Raw genomic sequence first — 19,488 nt, 5'->3', positions numbered from 1 at the left:
GTGAGGGCCTGAGGTCCAAGAGGTCAGAATGGTAAAGTGTGTGTATGTGTGTTGGGTGTGTCAGGCCTGTTTAGCATCGGTCAAGCAGGACTGCCCTGTCTGTGGCTGGAGGCTGGAGGGGTAAACAGGCTTTGGTGGGGGCTCAGATTGGTGCAGGGCAGGCTTGTGACCCCATTTGGGCTGGGGATAAAGGGACTGAGGACCCTTTGGTGGTAGGTGGGGGCTGGACCCCAGTTGAGGGTGCTGCACTGGGGGTGGGGTTCACATTGTGAATGTTGCCCTGTGTTGTTTATGGAGAGAGCCAGAGGATTCAAGAGAAGGTGCAGTTGGGGTGGGGGTGGGGGGTGCGGGTTCCCTGACACTGAATTCATTATTGGGAGATTCCTCTTCACAGTCCCTCGACACCTCCCACGGGAACCATGGGCCAGAAATGTCTGACAGCCTCTGGCGCGCCGGCTCCCGTGCCCCCGCTAGTGCCCGGGTTCTCTCCTTGCCCGGGTCCCCACCCGCCCACTGCCGCCGAGTTACTCCCCCGCTTGGGTCCCGCAGCCTCTGGAAGCCTCCCTCAGGCTCAGCCTCGAGGCACCGCCGCCCTGTCAGGACTTAGGGTCCATCCCCCTGGTCGCTGCTCTCCCTAGACTGCTGCGCTGCGGGGGTGACGGGCTGTCCGCAAAAGCAGGGCCTGACTCCCGCGGCCTGCACGTGGGGAGGGGGCGTCTCAGGACTAGGCGGCCTGAGGTAGGGGCGGAGCCAAGGAGCCGGGCGCGCGGCTGGCGCGGGCGCACGGAGGTCAGCGGCCGCAAGAGGGGGACCCAGGCGTCCAGGAGGCGGTGCCAGGTGCCTCGCCCCCGCCTCGCGCCCGCCGCCGGCCCCCGCCCCCGGGCCGCCCCCCACCCGTGACGCGCTCCCCGCCCCATCCGCGCCGGGAGCCCGAGCGGGAGCCGGAGGACGGCGAGGGGCGCGGGCGGCGGGGGAGGGAAGAGGATGCGGCCGGCGCCGCGGGGCAGCCGCCGCCGCCGCCGCCTCTGAGCCGCGCCGAGAGCACGGAGCGCTGCCGCGTCGTTGCGGCCCCGGCCGTGCCATGGGGAAGGAGCAGGAGCTGGTGCAGGCGGTGAAGGCGGAGGACGTCGGGACCGCGCAGAGGCTGCTGCAGAGGCCGCGGCCGGGGAAAGCCAGTGAGTGTAGGGGGCGCGGGGTGGGGGTGGGGGGTGGCGGGAGCCGCGGCACGCTCGGGGGCCACCTCCAGCGTCGAGCCCCTAAACCCTCCCAGCGAAGGGCGGGGAGCGGTGGAGCGCGGGGGGGGGGGGGATGCTGTAGGTCCCTGGGGGCGGGGCGGGGCCGGGGCCGGGCCAACAGCGCCCAGAGCCTCGGTGCGAACCCTCATCGCCAGTCCTGAAGGAGGGGCGGCACCAAGCGCTGGGCTGTCACCCCGAGACCCCAAGCGGGCACCTGACGGCACCAACCTCTCGCAGGCGTTCGCATCCCTCCCTCCTAGCCTCGGTCCTCCTCCCTCCCCGGGCTGCGGGCTGATAACTGGAGGTCTCTGCTGGGCCTTTAAAGGGCAAGGCGATGCCCTCCCTTGGAGAGAGGGAGGGGCCCCTTGCGGTTTGGGACATCAAAGGGACTGATGGTCCCTGTCAGACCCCCTTCCCGCTCCATGTTTAATAACACGTTTGCAGGAAAGAGGGGGGAGCAGGACCATGCTGGGGGTGTGGCTGCCCAGGCATGGCTGGCTGTGGGCCATTTACTGATAGGGGAGCAGTGGTCCAAGGTCGCCCAGCCCGGGCCAGGCTGAGCTCCAAGCAGGTGCAGACCCTGAAACAGACCTTGTTCCTTTCTGGCTTCCCTAATGGGAAAGGGAGCTGTGGGAGAGGGAGGGGCATCCCACCAGCCATCCTGAGCTAGTGCTGTTAGGGCCCCAGGGAAGGGTTGGGAGCTTGGAGCCCTGATCCCAGCACTCATCCCAGCTCAAACGGGAGACTCCCCCAGGGCTTTTGGAGACGGATGGATGGGCGTGTGGACCAGCCACATGTGCGGCTGCGCACATATGACTGTGTCAGTGTGTCAGGGTACCTGTAGGGGTGTGGGTAGGGTTCTGCAGGATGGCACGTGGAGTCTGGGCACCCCACTCCCCTACCCCACCTCCTGGGACTGTATGTAAGCCAGGGAGGCCCCCCACTCCCGTCTCCTTGAAAGATGCTGAGGACTAAGGCTGCCTCAGGGAAGGTGGAAGGTGCATCCTTGAGCCTCAGAGGGACCCTCCTGCTTCATTACCTCCTTGCCAGGTCCTTTCTGCTCTGTGCTAACTAGAGAGCTACACATCTGTACCTTGCAGGCACACATACAGAGGCTGGCCTTGCCTTCCACACCCAGTTGAGGCTGGCTTCAGGGTCTGAGGTCTTCCAGGCAGATGCAGCCTCAGCTGAACCTCAAAAGCAAGTGAAGGCATTGAGAAGTGGGAGGCAAGGTCAAGACTTCCACCTAGTGGCCATGCCATCTTGGGCATAAAAAAAGCCCAGCTCCCCAGGCCTCAGTCTCCTCATCTGTAGGATGGGGATATTTGTGGTCCTCTGTATCCCAGCATTGTTGCAAAAACAGCAAGAGTGCACATGAAACCCAGGCTCTTACTAAGTGCTCAGTAAGCACTAACTAGGACCATTCCCTCAACCCAGAGCATGCAGGCCTGGGAAGAGGGAGCATCAGATTTGGGGGTTCCTCCTCCCTTCTAACTCTGGCTACCCTGGGAAGTTGTGGGGACTTTTACCTTTAGCTGGGTCTCACCTGGATCTCTGCATACACCCCTTCCTAGACTGGTGTCTGAGCTCTGACTCATGGGAGCGGGCTTAATAAGTCAGACAGAGAAATCCCTCCATGAATTAGCTCAGTCGTCATGGCAACGCTGGCCTGCTTTGGAGTAAGATGTATTTTGATTCAGCATAGTACAGCTGGAGTTTGGGCCATGGGGTGGGGGCACCCAGCAGTGCTCCCATGGGCCCCCTAGACTTCAGAGGTATCCCATAATCCTTGTTCCCATATCTCCTTGTGCTGGCACCTCCCCTTGGCCCCAGAGCTCCAGTGTGGCACCAGGCTCCATCAGTCCACCCTCCCACCTTGAAGGGAGCCTCTCTTTACACACACCAGCACTAACACCCTTAGCAGTTTCCTTGAAGGGAAGAAGGGAGAATGCTGGGTGAGGGCTGGCCTTCTGCCAGCAGGGGTGGGGAACCCTGCCCTTCCTTCTGGTCCAGCCTCCTCTTTCGGAATTTCCTGAAGACTACAGGCCATTACTCGTGCACTCTCTTACCTAGGCTCTCTCTCCAGCATCTGGCCCAGAGATACCTTCCTGGGGGGAACTGGGAAGAGACTGCATTGGCCCTGCTTCCCTGGAGGAGCTGGGAGGGTGTCTTGTCCCCCGGAGGCCATAGGGCTCAGCCACTCTGAGATGGGACTAGAGAAGACCAGAACCATATCCCTGTAGAGGAAGAAGTAACTCTGTGGGGGTGGCCTATAAATGGCTTCTGAGGTTGGAGGAGCCTCTGTCTGGGCAGAGGGGTTGAGGGAGACCATGAGGGCGGGCTGGGAGAGGGGCTGGGGCCTCTGCAGCCTGGAGTTTGGAGCTGACTTCAAAGGTAGAGATGGCCTCAGGAGAGCAGTTTAGAGAGGCTGAGGTGACCAGAGATCGGAGAGCCCAAGTAGTGATGATTGGTTGGGGGGCAAAGTTTATGCGCCCTCACTGATGTAGCGTGCATAGGACTTAGTGCCCTTGTGGAAAGGGAAAGGGGGCTGCTAAGACCTTCAGCTTGGTTCCCACTCGTCCCTTCTCCCCCACCTACCGGGGCCCCTCCAGCTGTGCTCTGCTCCAGCTTCATTCAGAGCCCCTGTCTCCGCCTGGTTCAGCCCCCCAGTCCCATGCAGACTTCATTCCTTGGTGGCTAGTGTCTGCCACAGGAATTGGGGAAGTGCTCCAAGACCTCAAGCTCTCCTCCATCAAATTCCAGCTATTTTCCTCTTTGAGGAGACCAGTGGCAGGGAGAGGGTAAGATGACCTTAGCGTGATACCCCTCCTCATGGGATAAGTTGTCCCTTTTGGAATGGAGACTCCTCCTCCACTGGTGTCTGTGTCACTCCAGCCCCTTTGAAATTTCAGGTAAGGCCAGGTGAGCAGGTGGGCCTGGCTATTTGTTCCACTTGGAGCACTGAGCTCAGCAGCTGCCTGGGAGTAGTTGACTGTGAGAAGGAGGAAAAGAGTCTAGACTGGGAAGTCTTGCGAGAGAAGTTGAGAACTGGATACTAAGAACTGGAACTAAGAAAAGTGACAGGCAGCAAACATTAGACTTGGGCAGAGTGTTGTGTGTGTGTGCGTGGGTGGGGGTGTTTGAGAATGTCCTGAATGTGGCCCTAGGCAGGATTGGGGTGGGGGTGCTACAGGACAGCCTTGTCTTCAATTTAGTAAGAGACTGTGGCAGGCCAGGCTGCACAATTCTCAGGGCCCAGTGCAACATGAAAACACGGGTGTCTTGTCCAAAAGTTAAGAATTTAAGATGGTGACAGCAGAGCATCCAACTAGATGGGGGGCCCTTCTGAGTGACTGCACAGGTCACATGCTTAAAACGGGCCCTGGCAGGTGGACAGAGTGTGTGGGACTAGGCTATGACTTCAGTCTCTAATTTACTGAGCACCTTGTATGTACCTGGCACTGTTTCAGCCTGCAAGAGTACAGCAGTGAGCAAAATAAATAAAAACGCATGTCCTCTTGGAGCTAGCAGTTTAGTGATGGAGATGGGCAATAAACAAGATCAATGGTGGTGACGGAGGCTAAAGAGAAAAATACAACAGACATGGGGCGGGAGGGGGTTACCATTTTATTTTTAAGATTTATTTATTTACTTTGAGAGGGGATGGGAGGGGGAAAGAGAGGGAGAGAAACAGCCATGTGAGAGAGAAAATTGATAGGTTGCCTCTTGCACACGCCCTTGACTGGGCCCCCAACCCAGGCAAGAGCCCCGACCTGGAATCGAACAGGTGACCCCTCATTTTGCAGAATGATGCCCAACCAACTGAGCCACACCAGTCAGGCAGGGTTTATCATTTTAGATGGGGAGACCAGGGAGGCTTCACCAAGCTGGTGACATTTGAATACAGACCTGAAGGAAATGAGGGAAAGAATCACAGGAATAACTGGGGGAAGAAAAGTCCACACATATATATTGGGTTGGCCAAGAAGTCCATTTAGTTTTTTCTGTAAAATAAGACACATTTTTCATTTTCACCAATAACTTGATTGATCTGGATATTTTGAGGATGTCAGCTATCTCCCGCTGTTGGCACCTAGTGGTCAGAGGCTGGGGTGCTGGTAAACATCTTCCAATGCGTAAGGCAGCCCCACAGCAAAGAATTATTTGGCCAGGATGTCAGTAGTACCAAGAAACTTCGCAGACCACTTTTCACATGTTTGATCAGTCACAGCACCTTCTCCATATACTACACAAACCTTTTTTTATGTTTCAGTTGCATTTTTACCTGTCTTGAAATAATAAAGCATAATACACCAAAAATGTTGCTGATTTTCTTCCATCTTCAAGATTAAAATGGCTGAGCAAAAATTCACCAATTTTGATGTTTTAAAAAAGATTTATTTTTAGAGTGAGGAGAAGGGAGAGAGAAAGAGAGGGAGAGAAACATCAGTTGGCTGCTTCTCGCACACCCCCAACTGGGGACATGGCATGCAACCCAAGCATGTGCCCTAACCAGGAATTGAACCACAGACCTTTCAGTTTGCAGGCCTGCACCCAGTCCACTGAGCCACACCAGCCAGAGCTGGTAAGTTGTTTTTTTAAATGCACACTGATATGACAGCTGTCACAATACAATCTAACATAATTGTTTCGAATGAAGTTAAAGACAGCTAAGTGCTACTAGAGGCATCGTACAGAAAAAAACTAAAACTTTTTTTGTCAACTCAATATAATGTGTGCTAAGTCCCTGTAGCAAGGTAGCCAGTATGTCAGAGCACCATCATATGGCTGAAATGGGGGTGCTGAGGAGGTCAAGGACTGCATCATGCAGAGCCATTGTTCAGTGTGACAGGTGCTTTTGGAGAATCTTCTGGAGAGGAGCGAAGGGACTGGACTCATGTTCTAATAGGATTCCCCGACCTCAGGTGGTGTGGAGGATAGACTGAACAGGGCAAGGAGGAAGTGAGGACACCAGTGGGGAGGTGAGAGCAGTGGTCCTTCCAGAGATGCTAACCTGGCCCAGGGTGGTGACAATGGCAGTGGCGAGAAGTGGTAAAATCCTGAGTGTGCTTTCAGAGTGTCATAAAAGTAGAGCCAGTGGAATTTATCAATGGAGAAGATTTAAGGTATCGGGAAGGGACCCAGGGCTGCTTTCAAGGTCTTGACCTGGACCACTGAGGGAAGGGTGGCATTGCTGCCATTGTAAATGGACTTCAGTGCCAGCAAAGTGTCCGAGCAGAGAGGGAGGGACAGGGAGTAGCAGTGCCTTTCTTTCTGGAGCCTCTGCTCTGCACAGGAGAAGCCCCCTGTTGCCGGAGGGTGTGGGTGGGGTTCCCGTAGAGCTAATATTAGTCATCACTACTTACTGAGTCGACTCCTTGCCAGACCCTTCATGCTTTATGTCTGGAAACGTCCTTAGGCCTGTGAAGCCAGCCCTCTTAGTCCCCTTCAAGCTCAGGGCCAAGGCCATAGGGGTAGTAAGGGGCAAAGGGAGCATTTGAATTCAGGCCTGTCTGACTTTGCAGGCTTTGTGGGCCATTGGGAGACTCACACCCTGCACTGAGCTGCCCTACAGCAGCCCCTCTGTGACTCAACTCCTTCAGTTCCTCCAGTTCCTCGCTTTTGGGCCCCCCTGCCCCCATCTCTGTCCTTGGCCTGACAAAGGGGCTTCTGTCCTGCCAGCCCCTCCCTCCCTCACGAAACAACTGACCCACAAATGGGTTATGTAACCATGGCCTAGACAGGCAGGGGTTTGGCGTGAGCCTGGCTGGACCTGAGCCCATGGGGAGGATGTCAGTGGGCCCCCCTCCTCTGTCAGGCAGCTTCTGGGGGCGAGGACCTGGGAGGCCCCAGGAGGAGACTAGAGCTCTGAAGGGAGCACTTGGGCCCCCCAGGCTGTTACTCCTGGGGCCTGAGCCTGCCCCTGTAGGTGAGGTGGCCATTCTCATGGGGTCAGTCAGAGCCACTGGACCAGTTGCCTGCCTCCCTTTCATGCCCTGCTGAGTGGGGCTCATCTGTAGTGGCCAGGCCCAGGGCTGGGAGTAGGGGAAGGCTATAGCCTGGAAATGCAGATTTTCCCTCAGAGATACCCTCATTTCTTGGTGTCCAAGCCTTCCCGGGCCACCCCCGGCCCATCTGGGTCCTTCTGAGAGACAGATTGGGCTGGCTCTCTCCCTCCTACTATCAGCAGAGGATACATGTGCACATATGTGGATGTATAACCCTGGCTTCTGTTCCCAGGCAGGGACAGGCCCAGAAACTTTGGCCCTGTGGACCTCCCAACATCTGAGTTTAGTGGGAAACTAAGGTCCTAAAGCTGGCACCTGGTGCTGAGTGCTGGGAACAGAGTTGAATGAATGAATGAATGAATGAATGAATGATTCTAGACTAAACACTTGGATAGCTTTGGCTCAGAGCCTGCCAGGGAGCCAGCTAGTACCTTCTGCCTGCTCTTAAGCTGCTGGAGGGGGCTAGGACCCAGGCAGGCTACAGGAGGGGCTGGACAGAGCCCCCGCCTCACTGTGTCTCCTTCCCATTCCCAGAGCTCCTGGGTTCCACCAAGAAGATCAATGTCAATTTTCAGGACCCGGATGGGTGAGTTCTCAGCCAGGGGGATACCAGTCTGGGATGAGGGCTGGGGGGCTCCTGGGGAAGGCCAGGAGCCCAAGTACTTGCCCATATGTGTTTGTCACCTGCCCCAGCTTCTCTGCCCTGCACCACGCGGCCCTGAATGGCAACACAGAATTGATTACCTTGCTGCTGGAGGCTCAGGCTGCTGTGGACATCAAGGACAACAAAGGCAAGGCCTGTCAGGAATCTTAGAGCCAGAGGGCTGGGGTTGAGGTGAGGGGTCCCTTGAGGACTGGATGGTCCCTCGACTGAGGTCACCACCAGGGTCTCAGGCTGGGTCTAGGAAGGTCCTCATGGGATCTGCGTTTGAGAGGTCGGGGTGGGCTCAGGATCAGAGGCCAGCTCCCAATGGCCCCTGCCTGCCCCCAGGCATGCGGCCACTGCACTACGCAGCCTGGCAGGGCCGGAAGGAGCCCATGAAGCTGGTGCTAAAGGCAGGCTCAGCAGTGAACGTCCCATCGGATGAGGGCCACATCCCCCTCCATCTAGCAGCCCAGCACGGTCACTATGATGTGGTGAGAACCACCTCAGGGATTGCAGGGTGCCTGGGGAGGCATGGGCCTGACGGACACCCTGGGGTTGATTGTGCTCCGTGGGCCCTGCAGTCTGAGATGCTGCTGCAGCACCAGTCCAACCCGTGCATGGTAGACAACTCGGGGAAGACACCCCTGGACTTGGCCTGTGAGTTCGGCCGCGTTGGGGTAAGTCTCCCAGAAGCTGAGAGGCACTCCAAGTCTGTCTTCCTGTCCTCCCCTGAGCCTGGAGTGGGGGACAGACCCATGACCCCCGGCCCATTTCTGGGCCGCCCCCCACTCTGATCCCTTCTTCAAGGTGGTCCAGCTGCTCCTGAGCAGCAACATGTGCACAGCCTTGCTGGAGCCCCGGCCAGGGGACACCACTGACCCCAATGGCACCAGCCCCTTGCACCTGGCAGCCAAGAATGGTCACATCGACATCATCAGGTATCGTCATGTGCAGGTGGGGTGGGGATTTCCAGCTCAAGGGTGCTGCTCCTGGCTTGGTGATAAGACAGGAGCAGTCTGGGAGCTGTGGGCATGTGGTCAGGCCTCTGGATGCCCAGGACACTTCCAGCTGCCCCCTTGAAGGATGTGCTGGAGGAGGCTAGGGAGTGGGCATCCGCAGCCACATAGCCTGGGCTCCATTGCAGTCCTGCCTCTTGCTGGGTGACTTCGTGGACCCACTTAACTTCTCTGAGCCTCAGTTTCCCCATGGACATCATAGCAGTGCCTGTGCTGGGATGAGACAAGATAACCACCATGAATGGTTAGCACAGGGCAGGCACATCCACAGGTGCTCATTGTCAGGTACCCTGTTGTCAGGGAGGCGGGTAGGGCTGGTTAGTCCTTAGGCACTTGGAAATCAGGGCCCAGCTTTGGGGTGCTGGGGCAGGGGGCTCCTGCCAAAGGTCCTGCCTGTTCTCCCTGCCTTCCCACCAGACTCCTCCTCCAAGCTGGCATTGATATTAACCGCCAGACTAAGTCTGGCACGGCCCTGCATGAGGCTGCACTCTGTGGGAAGACAGAAGTGGTTCGGCTGCTGCTGGACGTGAGTTGGAGGTCCAGGGGGAGCTGGGTCTAGTAGGGGGTGGGGGGATGGGGGCTCTTGACAGACCTCACCTTTTGGCACATACAGAATGGGATCAATGCTCACGTGAGGAACACGTACAGCCAGACAGCCCTGGACATTGTACACCAGTTCACCACGTCTCAGGCCAGCAAGGAGATCAAACAGCTACTGCGAGGTGGGCCCAGGCGGGGCAGGGGGTCTGCAGCAGGGCCTGGGCCAGGCTGGTTCAAAGGACTGGGGAGTCTACCTCCTGTATCTCCAGAAGCCTCGGCAGCTCTGCAGGTCCGGGCAACCCAAGATTATTGCAACAATTATGACCTGACCAGCCTCAACGTGAAAGCTGGGGATATCATCACAGTAAGGATGGCCTAGGGCTGCTGCAGCAGGGGTGGGTGGGACCTGGGATGCTCACACCACAACATTTTCCCCTCAGCAACTGGGAAGTCTGGGGTCTGGGCAGAAGGCCCAGGCCACCCACCCACTTGACCCAGAAGTCTCCCTGAGTGTTCTCTCCCTACCTCACCTGGTCAGGTCCTTGAGCAGCATCCAGATGGCCGGTGGAAGGGCTGTATCCATGACAACCGGACAGGCAATGACCGGGTGGGCTACTTCCCATCCTCCCTGGGCGAGGCCATCGTAAAACGAGCAGGCAAGTCCTACCCCAGGTCTGGGCCAGAAGGAAGTAGGCGCGCGTGTATGTTGTATGGCAGAGCAAGGACTGAGCTCTAGCCATTGCTAGGGGTAGGGTCCAAAGTGCTGTCCAGAAGTGTGTCCTGCCAGCTGTCTCCTTGTCAGTGTCCTCATGCCCATTTCTTCACTTATTCAACAGACATTGCACACCAACCACTAGGAACAGATGGTGACTCAGATGGACATCATTCTTGCTTTCAAGGAGCTTGCTCCCAGGGAGGGAAGGGAGAGAGGACAGTGCAGTAAACATGGAGGAAAACATTCCAGCCAATGACAGGAAATGTGGATGGAGATCTGCTTTAGATAGGATAGTCAGAGAAGACCCTGAGAAATGGGAGGGACTGGCTATAGGCAGAGCAATCCAGGCTGTGGGGACCACATGTACAAAGGAACTAAGGCAGGAAAGAGTGTGAAGGTCCAAAGGAGGCCAGCATGGCTGGCGCAGAGTGAAGGAGAGGGATGCAGGACATGGCCACAGGGCCTGGAGTGGTTTCAGGCAGGGGACTGGTGAGGTCACAGAGATGGACAGGTGGGGTGAAAGAGCAAAGTGGTCTGGTTAGGAGATGTAGCCACCCCACCCACTGGAATCTAGTTCCCTGGGGTAGGGGGCGTGGCCCCAGGCTCCTGCGTTGCCTCTTCCCTCCCCACTGTTCCCCAGGTACAGAGGAGGTTGCACACTCTGGCCATCCACACTGCCCCACAGAGCCACAGGGCCACTGGCAAGATAGCTGGCCTTGGACCTTTCTCTGCCACATTCTCCTGCTGTCAAATATCTGGGGTGGGGAGTGGTCTTCTAAGGGTCTCTCAGGGAGGGAGGAGACTGTAGTGCTGACCCCTGAGGCATGTATGTGTTGGGCCTCTACTGAGGTTCAGGGTCAGGCCAGAGGACACCCTTTTCTCAGTGTCAGGCTCCCAGGCCTGAGCTGGTCCAGGACTCAGGGAGACTATGCTTGGCTCACAGGTTCCAGAGCAGGCGCTGAACCAAGCCCGCCTCAAGGAGGCAGCTTGTCGGGACCCTCTGCACCTCCTGAAGAGATCTGGGTGCTGAGGAAGCCTTTTGCAGGTAGGGGGGTAGCCTCTGGAGGGCAGGGGCGACAGCACTTCTGCAAGGCTAGACGGCCAGCACCAGCTGATATTCCCTTGTGCTGGCAGGCGGAGACAGAAGTGGCAGCTTGAGCAGTGTGGCTGTTGGCCGGAGCAGTGGGGCCCACACCCTGCATGCAGGCTCTGAAGGGGTCAAGGTAGGTGGGGTGGTGGCAGGGCCAGGGTGGCCTGTGCCCAGAGCAGCGCTGGCCAGCCAGTCTGTCTGGGTTGCAGCTCCTGGCAACAGTGCTCTCCCAGAAGTCCATCTCAGAGTCTAGCCCCGGGGACAGCCCCGTGAAGCCTCTGGAGGGCTCCGCAGGTAAGAGCAAGGACGCAACACTGTTGTCCTGGCAGAGAGGTGGCCCCTGAGCAGCCCTTGCCCATGCCCATGCCCTTTCATCCCCAGGTGCAGCTCGGTCCCAGCCTCCAGTGGCCCACGGAGGGCAGGTCTATGTAGAGCAGCCACCCAAGAAGCTGGAGCCAGCATCGGAGGGCAAGGTACAGGGCCTGGGCTGGCAGCAGGGAGGGGTGCCCAGGGCAGCCTTCCTGGCCTGGCTACGATACCACTGAGGGCTCTTGACGGGCTAGCCCCCTCCTTCTGTCTGTCTCAGTCTGTGTGTGTAGGTGTTGTCTACTGTGTGAGCTAATATGTCTAAGAAGTGTGACATGGGTGTGAGATGAACGAGGGTGTGCATGGGTGTGTGGTGTGACTGTGAGGCGGGCACGTGTGCGTGTGTGTGCTTGTGAAAGGGCATGTGTGTGAGACAAAATGTGTGCATGGGTGAGATGGACCCTGTGCGTGTGACCTGCATGCTGGGGAAGGTGCGAGCTGCTGGCTGAGTCCTGCATTCCTCTGGGCAAAGCACACCTCCCAGGGAGTGAGGGGCTGTGCTGAGGCCCCATTCCCAGAGTCCTTCACATGGGGCCACATTGTAGGGTGTCCCTGGTGCAGGAACAGGGTTGGGGGGATGGTCAGGGAGCAGTTGGACCCTCCTGGTGGAGATCACGGAATGAGGCTGCAGTGCTGCGCAATGCTCAAGATGGCGGCATCCCGGACCACAGAGTGAGGAGGGAGCACCGGTGCCAGACTGATTGGGGCCTAGCTGCATATGGACCAGCGGACAGCAGACTGAGCTTACAAAGGAGGCACCATGGTGGCTGGGGTGTGCACCTGGTGGGTGGGTGGGTGGGCGGGCCTGCAGCGGGTGCCTTGTGTCTTCCAGAGCGCTGAGGCTGTTAGCCAGTGGCTCGCCACGTTCCAGCTGCACCTGTATGCCCCCAACTTCCTCAGCGCTGGCTATGATCTGCCTACCATCAGCCGCATGACCCCTGAGGTGAGCTGCCCAAAGGCTGGCCATCAGCCATGACCCAGAAATAGGCCCCCAGCCTCCAGCTAACAGGCCTCTCCTCTACCTAGGACCTCACGGCCATTGGGGTCACCAAGCCAGGCCATAGGAAGAAGATCACAGCAGAGATCAGCAGCCTCAGCATCCCTGACTGGCTGCCTGAGCACAAACCTGTAAGGCTCCCTGCACCTTATGGCTGGGCTCAGGATGGGCAAACAGACAGACAAACTGCCTCCCTGGTTACAGCCCTCGCCTGCCCTCTGGGGCTCCAGGGAGAGGAGACCAGAGGATAGCCACCCAGCAGTGACCCACCTGGACCACCTTTGTTCATCACAGGCACTGGGGCCAGGCTTCCTGAGGCAGGGGCAGGGGTAACAACCTGTGAGGGCCCTCAGGGTGAGGGGAGAGTACCCCTCTCCACTACATGCTCCTGCAAAGACCTCCTCCCTATTCAGGCAGTCACACTGGGATACCTGGCACTCCCTCAACGCTGCCCATTGCACACCCACCCAGACAGCACAGAGGCGCCTGCGTTGATGGGATGTGCTTGCACACACCCAGGCATATGTGTGGGGAGGATGTGTGTGTGTGTGCTTCATGTACACAGACAGCACATGCACATTAAATATATTCAAGGTGCTCATTGATGACTGCATGCACACACCCATGCCTTTAACTATACGTGCCAGCTGTGCTGATGGCTGACACCCACACTGACCACAGGCTGTGCTATTACTGTCAGGCACCCATGTGGTGGGACAGGTTCTGGGCCAGGAAAAGGTAGGCCCAGGGCCTGTTGCATCAATGCTGCCTCTCTGGTCCTCATGCAGAGCTGTGATTCCCCATCCATCGATGGGGGAGATGCCATGACCACCAAAAGCCCCCAGGGCTGTGGGTCAGGGACAGGTAGGTTCACGCTCATTCACCTTGCCCCACTCAGTCAGCAGCTCAGGGGTCCTCTCAGTGAGCACATCTAGGTCCCATGGTCCTTTGCTCTGTGCGGGTATGCTGTGTGTTGGTGCTTGACTGATGGGAGTGTGGACAGGTGGATACCAGTCAGGAAACCACTGGGTGAAGATTATCATGGTTATTTGCACACGTGTGATGCGGCCGTGTGACCAGCTGTGTCTGATGTGGGAAGGGAAATGGTGAGAGGACATGAGCGTGATGCAGAGGGTTGTCAGTGCCCGTGTATGGCTGGGATCCAGGGTGTGCATGTACACGTATCTGGTTGGTGGTGCTGTGTGTCTGCGTCCATGATGTGGTATGTGTCCACTGAGTGCTGTCCCCATAGTTGCCTGGGCAGGTGAGGAAGTGCGTTCTTCCCCCAAATGATGTCCTGAGGATAGGGTTGCCCTGTGTGTGTTTGCATGTGCACATGAGCTGGCCTTGGGCTCTTGCTGAGGCTGCGCTGTATCTGAAGTTGACACCTGTTTGTTTGTCCTGTCTGTCTGTGCCGGGCTGGCCCGGTGCCCCTCCCCTGGCAGCTCCAAGTAGCTGGCAGACTGTGGGTAGCCAGCTCGGGCTGCCCTCTGTGTCTCCTGCTCTGTAGGCTAACCTGGCCGTGTGGCTGTCCATGATCGGCCTGGCCCAGTACTACAAAGTGCTGGTGGACAACGGCTATGAGAACATCGACTTTATCACCGACATCACCTGGGAGGACCTGCAGGAGATTGGAATCACCAAGCTGGGTGAGGCCCTGGCCCCCACCACTTTCTGGTCCTTGCCACCCTCCCTGGCCTGACCTGCCCCATGCCCTACTCAGGACACCAGAAGAAGCTGATGCTGGCAGTGAGGAAACTGGCAGAGCTGCAGAAGGCAGAGTATGCCAAGTATGAAGGGGGACCCCTGTGCCAGAAGGCGCCACAGTCGCTTGAAGTGATGGCCATTGAATCGCCACCCCCGCCTGAGGCTGCCCCAGCTGACTGCCAGTCTCCGAAGATGACGACCTTCCAGGACAGCGAGCTCAGTGGTGAGCTGCAGGCTGCTATGACTGGCCCAGCGGAGGGGGCCGCCGCCCCTGCCACTGCCGAGAAGCCTTCCAACCACCTGCCACCCACCCCAAGGGCCTCCGTGCGTCAGGAGCCCAGCCTGGGTGGGCGGGCACGGCACATGAGCAGCTCTCAGGAGCTTCTGGGTGATGAGTTCCCTGGGCCTGGCAGCCCAATGTCAAGGAGCCAGGAGTACCTGCTGGATGAGGGACCAGCCCCTGGTCCTCTGCCTAAGGAGGCTCGGCCCAGCCGCCATGGCCACAGCATCAAGCGGGCCAGTGTGCCCCCAGTGCCTGGCAAGCCACGGCAGGTCCTCCCACCGGGTGCCACTCCCTTCACGCCCCCCCAGACTCCCACTAAAGCCCGGCCAGGTTCCCCTCAGGCCCTGGGGGGGACTCATGGTCCAGCCCCAGCCACAGCCAAGGTGAAGCCCACCCCACAGCTGCTGCCACCAATGGAGCGACCTATGTCGCCCCGTTCACTGCCTCAGTCACCCACACACCGTGGCTTTGCCTATGTGCTGCCCCAGCCTGTGGAGAGTGAGGCAGGGCCAGCTGCTCCTGGGCCCGCACCTGCACCTGTGCCCATGCTGTGTCTGCCCCCTGAGGCCGATGTGGAGCCAGGGAGGCCCAAGAAGCGTGCCCACAGCCTGAATCGCTATGCAGCGTCTGACAGTGAGCCAGAGCGGGATGAGCTGCTGGTGCCAGCTGCCGCAGGGCCCTATGCCACAGTCCAGCGGCGTGTGGGCCGCAGCCACTCAGTGCGGGCGCCTGCTGGTGCCGACAAAAATGTAAACCGCAGCCAGTCCTTTGCTGTTCGGCCCCGAAAGAAGGGTCCGCCACCGCCTCCACCCAAGCGCTCTAGCTCAGCCATGGCTAGCGCCAACCTAGCTGATGAGTCACTACCAGATGCCGAGACCAAGGTGGCTGGGACTGAGGATGGCCATCTGGGGGTCCGGGCACAGCGCCGGCGGGCCAGTGACCTGGCCGGCAGTGTGGACACAGGCAGTGCTGGCAGTGTGAAGAGCATTGCAGCCATGCTTGAGCTATCATCCATTGGGGGTGGGGGCCGGGCAGCCCGTAGGCCCCCTGAGGGCCACCCTACACCTCACCCTGACAGCCTGGAGCCAGGCCGAGTGGCCACAGTGTTGGCCTCAGTGAAGCACAAGGAGGCCATTGGTCCTGATGGAGAAGTGGTGAACCGGCGCCGCACGCTCAGTGGGCCTGTCACAGGACTACTGGCCACTGCCCGTCGGGGGCCTGGGGAACCAGTGGCGCCTGCAGATCATGGCCACTTTGTGGAAGATGGCACTACCCGGCAGCGGCTTCGAGGTCTAGCCAAGGGAGAGGCAAGTGGGGACGGCCCTCCCTTGGCCAGGGTGGAGGCCAGTGCCACACTAAAGAGGCGCATCCGAGCCAAGCAGAGCCAGCAGGAGAATGTCAAGTTCATTCTGACTGAGTCTGACACAGTCAAACGCCGGCCCAAGACCAAGGAGCGGGAGACAGGTCCAGAGCCGCCCCCATCACTGTCTGTGTACCAGAATGGCACGGGCACTGTACGCCGCCGACTGGGCTCTGAGCAGGCTGGACCCCTGGAGCTGCCCCCGCCACCCCCACCTGCCGAGCCACCGCCCTCTGGCCTGATGCACTTGCCCCCGCTGCCCCAACCAGACAGTGATGCCCGGAAGCCAGCCAAGCCACCTGTCTCTCCCAAGCCTGTCCTGGCTCAGCCGGTGCCCAAGATCCAGGGGTCTCCCACGCCTGCCTCCAAGAAGGTGCCGCTGCCAGGTCCTGGCAGCCCAGGTAGGTGAGGGAGCCAGCTGGGGAAGGGCCTCCACCCCACCTTCCCCCTCCGTAGTCTGAGGGGTTTTTTCTCTTGGATTTGATGGCAGCCAGGTGGAATGGGGTGGGAAAGTGTCCTCAGACTCTCATCCATCCACCTATCAGACAGCTATGCCAGCTCAGAGCTGGGAGGAGGGGGTGGCTGGTCCGCAGGTTGCTCAGTGAAGGAGGATTACAGAAACCCATTAATAGTGGCACCTGTGGAGGGAGGACAGGCGCAGGATGCTGGAACGGTCAGGGAGGAGTCTGACCCTGACCCAGCTGGAGAGTGACCCCAGCACAGTAGGGATAGGAGAGGCTTCCAGGCACAAGGGTCAGAGTTGCAAAGGCCCAGTGGCAATCAAGGGAGCCAAGGGCCACACCTGGAGGGGGATAGAGTTGGGGGCGGACCGGGCGGGATTTGGAAGCAGTAGAGAGACCAGGTTTGCATGGGGAAGCACGCCCCACGGAGAGGCGGGCTGGGGGCGGAGGGGCAGCGAAGGGATGCGGCCGGAAGCTGGCCGCAGTTCTGAGGGCCGCATCTCCGCTCCTGGGCGCGAGGCAGGGTTCTGCGGTAGGGCTTGTGCCGGGATGGCCAGCTTGCGCACAGCGTGACCTCCTGCAGCGGTGCGAGTTTCCTCCTCCCCGCAGAAGTGAAGTGTGCTCATGGTACGCCGCCGCCCGTGTCTCCCAAGCCACCGCCGCCGCCTACGGCGCCCAAGCCCGCCAAGGCCGCGGCAGGGCTGCAGTCAGGCAGCGCCAACCCGTCACCCACGCCCTCGCCGGCGCGCCAGCCGCCCTCTGCCCTCGCCAAGCCAGCCAGCACGCCTCCCTCGCTGAGCGCTAGCCCCGCCAAGCCCCCATCTCCCAGCACTCCGGCGCTGCACGTGCCCGCCAAGCCGCCGCGCGCCGCTGTCGCTGCAGCCGCCGCTGCAGCCACTGGGCCCCCAGCCGCGTCCGTGTCCGACGGTGCCTCGCCTGGAGACAGTGCCCGGCAGAAGCTGGAGGAGACCAGCGCGTGCCTGGCGGCGGCGCTGCAAGCAGTAGAAGAAAAGATCCGGCAGGAGGACGCACAGGGCCTACGGTAGGTGTGGGATGGGGTCGGTGTGGGCATGGAAAGCGTCCGCGTGCTGCCCGCCCGGGTCAGTGCACGGGGCTGAGTCGTGCAGGGTGGGGCGTGACTGATGCTTTCAAGGCGTGGCCTTGGACCCACACCTTACTCGGTGGGGTGGGGTCTGGCGTGGGCGGGGTTCGCACGCCACCTCCAGTCTTCTACATTTTGAGGCTGGAATCGAAGGTGGGGTGTGGTCTTCAGCTGGCTCCGCCCATGCTCTACTGGTGTGAACTGAGCGTAGTCTAAGTAGGGGCGGGGCTCTTTTCGCTGGCCCCACTCTGCTCCACTCTACTCACGCTATGCCCACCCCCAGCCCCTCGGCCACGGAGAAGAGCACGGGTAGCATCCTGGATGACATCGGCAGCATGTTTGATGACCTGGCGGACCAACTGGACGCCATGCTGGAGTGACGCGGCCCACGTTGGGCCCGCCCATGCTGTCTGGGCTCCGCCTGCACACTGACCTTTACCTCAGGATGGGCACCTCTGGGCGCGGCCCAAGTGGGCAGGGTAGAGGGCTGAGGGGGGCAGGGTGCAGGGGGCGCCCGCCAGGGCCATGAGGCAGGGGCGGGTCATGCTACCCAGCCCCTGCACAAGCACAACTCCTGCCCCCTGGGCTCAGGCAGGATGCCCAGCTTGGAAAACTGCCTGGCCTAGGGACCCAAGGGCTCTGGACAGATGCTGCTGCCCTGTGGGTGCCCATCCCTGTCTGCTGCTCCCTGTGCAATAACTGCTGGGCCACCTGCCCACCCACCACCAGGCTCTGCCCACTGTGTAGAGAAGGGGCGGCCCCAGGCACCCCTGCCCTGAGTCCAGGCTGGGCCCACCCTGGGAGGTAGTGAGAGGGAGGAAGCCACTGTAGCCCCCTCCCCAATCTGTGGCAGAGCACAGGCCTATGCCCAGCACAGAACTGCCCATTGGGGACCTCTGCCAGCGGCTCTGGCACAGCACAAGGGGCTGGGGTCAGCACCCCTGCCTCATTGTACCCACAGAATATAAGCTATCAAGAGTATTAATTTATTGGGAATGAGCTGAGGCAGATTTCCCCAGAGAAACAAAAAAGGTATAACTTTAACGAATATATATTTAAAGAAAAAAAATATTATTGATCCTATAGAAAACCATTTACCAACTGCAAGGACACTGGAGTCTAGCTTGAGACAAAAGCTGTTAGAGTCCCTGGCCACTGTCTGTCCTTTCTTGCCTCTATCCAGGAGTGGCCAGACCCCTGGCCCAGTAGCACAACAGGAGGGTTCAGTCTGGGGAAGGGTCTGTGCTCCACCAGGGCCTCCCTCTGCTCTCTTTCCTAACTTCTCTGCATCTGAAGAACTCGAAGGATGTGCCTTGCTGCTGGGCTGTGTCCTTCACACCGTGGAGATGATGCAGCGGGCTCCCTTCTCTCTGTGGGGTGCTGCTGTGAACGTCTGCCTGGGTTTCAGGGGAGTTGTACAGTGTGAAGTGGTGGGTTGGCTAGATGACAGCGGCGGGTGCAGGGCATGCATGCCAGGCTGCGTGTGGAGCGTGTGAAGGTGTGCCTGACCCTCCCTCTCCAGGCCCCAAGCAGGCAGTCAGCCCACCCCCACCTGAATTCCTACAGATGCTTCTGCTCATGGTCCAAGGCTGTGTCGTGTGGTTGTTCTCGCCCTTTCTCCCCTCTCCCCCAACCCCTCCAAAAAGTACTGACCAGCCTCCTCTACTGTGTTTGCTGATCCACTTGTGTTGGACACAACTTTGACATCTCTTTAAAAAAAAAATTAAAAATGCCAAAAACCAGCGATTGTGATACAGGTGGGGTGGAGGGGATCGGAAAAGGTGGCATCTGGGAATGTGAGGCCCCTTCCAGTTGTCATGCTGTGTTGCTTCTGGCGGATATACCTGGCCTCTCCTTAGTAGGTGGCCCAGGCTGGGGCTCCAAGCAGGTGAGAAGTGGGGGTCTGGGCAGGAAAGTACTGTCAGCAGTCAATAAACAGCAGAAAATGTCCTGGCTCACTTT

General features: G+C 59.1%; 1 protein-coding gene across 1 annotated transcript; it reads left to right on the top strand.

Annotated features, from left to right (window-relative positions):
• The first annotated feature begins 1,081 nt into the window (after nucleotides 1-1,081).
• CASKIN1 (CASK interacting protein 1) lies at nucleotides 1,082-19,460 on the top strand. Its single transcript, XM_054589199.1, has 20 exons — nucleotides 1,082-1,175; nucleotides 7,778-7,829; nucleotides 7,937-8,034; nucleotides 8,235-8,380; nucleotides 8,471-8,566; nucleotides 8,697-8,827; nucleotides 9,323-9,431; nucleotides 9,519-9,627; nucleotides 9,715-9,809; nucleotides 9,984-10,101; nucleotides 11,104-11,205; nucleotides 11,295-11,383; nucleotides 11,460-11,544; nucleotides 11,632-11,723; nucleotides 12,449-12,559; nucleotides 12,643-12,744; nucleotides 14,124-14,262; nucleotides 14,337-16,364; nucleotides 17,034-17,466; nucleotides 17,810-19,460. The coding sequence occupies exons 1-20, from the start codon at nucleotides 1,082-1,084 to the stop codon at nucleotides 17,904-17,906; spliced, it is 4,326 nt and encodes a 1,441-aa protein (XP_054445174.1). The 3' UTR covers nucleotides 17,907-19,460.
• The last annotated feature ends 28 nt before the right edge of the window (nucleotides 19,461-19,488 follow it).

Source organism: Pteronotus mesoamericanus, unplaced genomic scaffold (assembly GCF_021234165.1).
Source record: "Pteronotus mesoamericanus isolate MK-2021 breed Mesoamerican mustached bat unplaced genomic scaffold, CSHL_Meso_final scaffold_167, whole genome shotgun sequence".
Lineage (NCBI taxonomy): Eukaryota > Metazoa > Chordata > Mammalia > Chiroptera > Mormoopidae > Pteronotus > Pteronotus mesoamericanus.
This window is presented reverse-complemented; position numbering and strand designations above follow the sequence as displayed.

Coding starts and splice junctions, on each gene's coding strand:
- CASKIN1 (XM_054589199.1), top strand. CDS start 1,082: ATGGGGAAGGAGCAGGAGCTGGTGCAGGCGGTGAAGGCGGAGGACGTC. Junction 7,830..7,936: donor AATTTTCAGGACCCGGATGG/GTGAGTTCTCAG, acceptor CACCTGCCCCAG/CTTCTCTGCCCTGCACCACG. Junction 8,035..8,234: donor GGACATCAAGGACAACAAAG/GCAAGGCCTGTC, acceptor GCCTGCCCCCAG/GCATGCGGCCACTGCACTAC.